This window comes from Adiantum capillus-veneris, chromosome 18, assembly GCF_014529385.1.
Source record: "Adiantum capillus-veneris isolate H3 chromosome 18, ASM1452938v2, whole genome shotgun sequence".
In the NCBI taxonomy this organism is placed as follows: Eukaryota; Viridiplantae; Streptophyta; class Polypodiopsida; order Polypodiales; family Pteridaceae; genus Adiantum; species Adiantum capillus-veneris.
In genome coordinates, this window is record NC_140948.1 from 47,609,284 (window position 1) to 47,614,927 (window position 5,644).

Sequence of the window (5,644 nt, forward strand, 5' to 3'; positions counted from 1 at the left end):
GGTGCCTCTAATGAAGAAGAAGATTTGCATGATTACACGGATGGCACATATGGTCTCACGGATGATGACTTTGTTTTTGTCGACGAAGAGGATAGGAGTTTAGCCTTAGGGTTCTCCCCCAATCTCTACAATATCCTATTCCCTTGACTCTGTAGGGGGAGTGCAAATAATTAGGTCAGGGTTCTTTATGTTTTTTAATTGTGTTCAATAAGTATTGGTATCTTTTCCCACTGATGTGCCTCTGGAAGGTGGATGTTTGGTGGTGACTATTGTGCAATTTGTGACTACCTAAGGATGCCTTTGAAGGACAACAGCAGTGGATGTTTACATGTTACAACGGATGTTCTCTATTATATCATGTGTACTACTTTCTTTTATCTATGCATCTACATTTACATGTTTGCATCTTGTCATTCGAATTCTAAAATGCATAAAATTTATGAAGTTGTGACATTGCCAATTTAGATACTATAATTTTTTCAAACTTCTAGTACCTTGTTCTTCTCTTTGAGTTTGGTCTATTAGTTGGCTTTAAGTAGGTATCAGGACCTTAGGCTAAACTAAGCCACTTAATTGCTGACTTTAATTCATAAATAGTTTATTAATTGTAGTAACTTTAGTAATGTTTTAAGCTATGAGGATATAGTTCTCTCTAGTTTATTCCACCTAAGTGTGACTTGTGTTATGGAAGCCCATGTGTTAAGCTGATATTTGAGACCTCAAGTCTCCCGGCTAGTTTATGCTCAAGCTAGTATTTGAGACCTTGCGTCTCTCAGCTGCTGGTATTTAAGACCTTGAGTCCCCCAGCTACTTGTCACAACTATGACAACAACAAAAAAGAAAACAAAGAAAAGAAGAAAAAAAAAAGAGAAAGCAAATAGCACAAACTTCCTTGTATTTTATGTGGATCACGCTTAAGTGATATAAGTGACAGGACCACTAGTCCTTAGACCCCAACGAGCATTCCTAAGGTTAACTACTCTTTAGTCGATATTTTTAATTAACGTTGGTCAATCTAGTACTTACTTTAGCCCTAGCTCTTGTGTACTTCTCTTAGAGTCGACCTAATAGACCCTAACTCAAGTGCATTTTAGTCAGGTACTACGCTTGTTTTAGTTGGCAATGTTACAATTCATGAATTTGTTTTTGCATTTTCTAAAATATCATGTATGCATCTCACTTATTGCACACCTGTACATGCTGCCTTTGAGTTTTTACAATGTTGTTTTTCTTCTGACACAGGTACTTCTAGCGTGGATCCCGATGCTACACTGTTATATTCCGAGGACGGAATCTACATTAGGAAGGGGGTCATGTTAACCATTGGCATCCACTTCTAGTAGTCATGGGCCGGGCTTGTCGGTCCAATAGAAAAAGGGAAAGAGTGATCGTCGATGAGAGGCGCAGTCTAACAGGAACATTCAAGGGTTAGTTGGCTAAGTATGGACGTCCAAGTGTGAATGGAGCGATCTCATATAAAAGTCACCTAAACCTAAAAATCATTCATTCTTTCATTAGTACAATTGAAGAGTGCTCTTGCTCCATCTCCATCTTCTCCTTCTTCATCTCCTTGTGTGTGTGTGTGTGTGTGTGTGTGTGTGTGTGTGTGTGTGTGTGTGTGTGTGTGTGTGTGTGTGTGTGTGTGTGTGTGCGTGAGAGAGAGAGAGAGAGAGAGAGAGTGTGTGTGTGTGTGTGTGTGTGTGTGTGTGTGTGTGTGTGTGTGTGTGTGAGAGAGAGAGAGAGAGAGAGAGATTGAGCATTGCGATGACGACACGACGACGGTAAAGCGGTTGAGCGTGGCTCAGCGATGGCTCCTTCTTCGCAGTGAGGAATCCTCCACGAAGGCGAGCCTAGGGCAGTGAGTGACACACCTTGCTCTCTTGAGCTTGCTAGATTAGTTTAGTTGTGTGCTTGGAACCATTTGTGGCTTGCACACTGTATCAACAAGTCTCTTGCATTGCCACGTGCAACAAATACGCACAACTCCAGTAACTTTTTCAGAGTGCACCTCTTCAGTGTGTGATAGTGTATTGGAATTTGAACTGGTCAACTGAACTGGTCTTTCTCCAGGGTTCGGTTCAGTGAATTGATCTGGAAATTGCTTCCTTTGTTTTTTAGCTTGATCCTTGTCGAATAATAATGCATTTAAGTCTATTTCAGCCAATGGAAAAATATTCATTGTTGCTTTCGGCATCCTTTCAATCTTCTTAACCCCATACTTCTGGCAAAGCTCTTCTGGTCACAGTGTCTTCTTTTAGCTTCTGGTGTTATTTGTCTGGATCTGAATTCTCCTACTGGTGCCCTTTATTGTCAGGGTTTGATTGGCATAATCATGAACAACCTGCACCGTCCGCCGCAGCCGTGAGCATCCCAACAGCATTCCATATGCTCCTTGAACATCCAGTAACAGAAAGTTGGTTTTGAATTTTTCTTTACCTACCCTTATATGCATATTCTCGATCATACCAGTTGCTTGAACAACTCTATGATCAGCCATTCAAACCTCCTAAATCCACAAGGCAATGTCACTCTTAATATGGACAATTTGAAGGCACTCATGAAGACTATGCAAAGTGATCTGCAAGAAAAGCTCTCTGAATACAACACGGCCTTAGCAAATCAGGCCATCATAGATTATATCAATAAGCAAAATGATCTTGATGAGGAGTCTGAGAGGGAAGAAGAGCAGGATGAGGAAGGGGAGGATAACTCGGCAGACAAACCTCATGATGATGATAACTTTCCTCCTTCCCCACCCTCAGGCTCTGGAGCTGGTGGATCAGCTACCACAAGGGGCAGTAAACCCAACAAAGACCAGCCAGACCAGCAGTCAGACGACCAGCAATTTGATGATATGCAGCAATACAATGGATAGCACAATAAGGACAACACTAGAGATTCTCCAGTACACCAGTCACGGCACATTCGAGACAGGAAAAAAAAAGGCAAAGTTGTGACTGCATCCTTTAACACTGATGAGCAACACTAGTTTCTAGATTCAGCCTCTAATCATTTACTCCTATAATCGTTTGAGCTTAACCCATTGTACATTGTACTAATTATCCTTGAGCTATTAATCTAAATCTGCAAATACTATTTTCAGTCTTCCAAGTCTATCTTTCATATTAATATGTCATTCCAATTAAGTTCTCTATTTAGTCCGGTACTCTGTTTCAATTCTCACTAACTGAACTGACGAAATAATCATTAGCTCTGAATTCTAATATTGGAATAGGCTGTCTGAAGAGACCATCTCCCATTCCAGTCTACATAAAAAGTGCTTGTCTAAGAACGAAACCCTACCTTTGCAACAGGTTCGCATGTGACGATCGGTTGAGCTTCAGTGTTTTTTTGAAATAAAATCAAAACAAATGTCGAGTTTGATTTAATAACGGATTTGATGGTGATTTCGTAACGGATCTTTCTCCTTGACGAGTGTTAGCTTGTAGGTTTTATCGCTTTTTACTATTTAGAATTATTTGTCACTACAAGTCTTAAACGTCATTTACAATAAATGGTGGATATTTATTACTTTGATGTTCTGGTTGTGCAATGATTATCAGAATATACTTTGTGCAAATTAACACCCCATCCACCCCCATTTCTGTTGGGTGCAATGAGCAAACACATTACTATGTATGGCTCTCCACGAGGTCAGAGACAAACTTTGTCAAAGACAACGTAAAGCTTGAGGCAAAGAAAATAAAATAGGAGAGCATGTTTACGCTCTTGATCATGAGGTTTCTCAGTTTTACAAGGTTGTTCTATCTACTTATCCATTGCAATGCGATGTCGGTCCAAGATTTCACCACCAAGGAAATTGCTTCCTTTGTTTTTCAACTTGACCTCCAAGACAACATCCAACACTAGGCAAGTGTTGTTGATGTCATTAAAAGACTTCCATTGCACACCAACATTTCCATTGCCCTTTGTCAACCTCGAGAAGTAATGCAAGTCAGTGAGCTTCCATTACAGTATGATGGATATATTGTTGTCCAATTCATAAGTTTTGGTTGTGTTGTTTGTATGGTGCTAGAGTAGTAGTAATACTCATACCTAAAATGTGGATGCTAGGATCGTTGAAGGACCAACACCTTCAACTTGCACTAACTTGCAACCATTCCTAAGGTTGAAATGTTGCGGCAAAATGGGTTTGTTAAAGACACTAATGCAAGGATAGAGTGCAACTACAAAGAGCAAAGAGCTGGAGTGTGTTTCGTCCCAAGTTGAAGGATGGTAAGCTTATTGGATGGAGATCAAAACTAACAAAGGATTTTCAAGACAAATTGCACAAGAAAGAGGTGTGCAAGCTTCATTGCTACGAGCTAATCGTGGTCCCCAATGCATCACATATGTTCCATGTTAATACAACTAGGTGATTGGAGGGTGACTTATGCTATCACCCTGGCCAAATTCCCTCTTTGCACTTGAGGATTTCCCAAGGCAGGACAACAAACATGCTACATATGTGCCTTGCAAACTCATCTACTTTGTGTCTTTTCGTGACCTTGGTTTGAAGTCCATTGCCCATTAGTTTATGCATCATGGTTACACTCACAAAGGTATTGTTCCAAGCCTTGGTAGGTACCTGGTAGGTGGCCTCATTGACTTGTTGGAAGTATGTTTTTGGTGTTTTTAGTGCATCCATAGTTAACCACTTTATATGTGCTTCTATCACTTAGGGCCACTACTTTGTGGTAATTTTAGATGTGCAACCACTTATTTTGAAGTGCTGGTCGAATCTAGAATGACATGAATATCTTCTTTAATATATCTTGCGCTCACATCAATTTGCCAAGGTGTTGCTCATATTTGCGCGGAAACTGGGATAGCTTGGTTTTCTCTGCTAGTTAATTGAAAAGCCTCTCCTTTTTCCCGTGAAGGAAAAGGGGGGTAGCTGCCATATGGATCTATCTAAGCAGTATGCCTAATCTAGACACTATGTGAGATGAGAGGTGACATTGTAGAGGCCGGAGGACACCTACATAGGCACCCGGGGGAGGGGGGGGGGGGGGGGGGGGGGGGGGGGGGGCTGCTCAGTATATTGACATGCCAAAAGACTGCCTGTCTAGTAGGTTGCTACTTACACAGCAATTGGTCGTCAAGACAGGTCCATGCACATCATGGTCAGAAGCCCAGAGACTTTGAACTTGCTTTCACTTACACCATATTCATTAGTACAGCTTGAAAGAGGCATTAACAACGACATGAAGGACAAGTACTTGCAGACTAAGTTTTCCATATTACAAAAAAATTAGAGACAAGCAAGGTTCCTATGCACAAAATTTCACAGTGAAATAAGACATAGTGGTATTGAACCATACCTCAGTAAATGAAAATTCAAACAGCTCTCCCAAAACATGAGTACTAACCATTGACCAATGTTCTAGTTTCTTATTATAACAGAAACTTATGGAGATAACCAATCAAATAAACGACTTCACACAATGTACAACTTGTAAAACACACTTCCACATGTTTAAAAGACAAAACCAACACCCCATCTCCTCACTATGTGGGTATTTTGTAGGATGCAAGCTCCCTCGGCACGACCGGTACAATCGTTAAACCTCCCATGCTTAACGTTGGGCTTAGATGATGATACTCCCTTCCTGGTATTTACAAAAAAATAATACCGCTCATT

General features: G+C 40.7%; 1 protein-coding gene across 1 annotated transcript in view; it reads right to left on the minus strand.

Moving 5' to 3' along the window:
* Positions 1–5,374: 5,374 nt before the first annotated feature.
* The window catches only part of LOC147435609 (malate dehydrogenase, glyoxysomal-like), a 6,495-nt gene continuing 6,225 nt past the window's right edge, over positions 5,375–5,644 (minus strand). The window contains exon 9 of the mRNA XM_086488628.1: positions 5,375–5,644. This exon is cut by the window's right edge and continues 71 nt beyond it. Within this exon, the coding sequence (XP_086344754.1) occupies positions 5,640–5,644 (5 nt within the window). The 3' untranslated portion in view covers positions 5,375–5,639.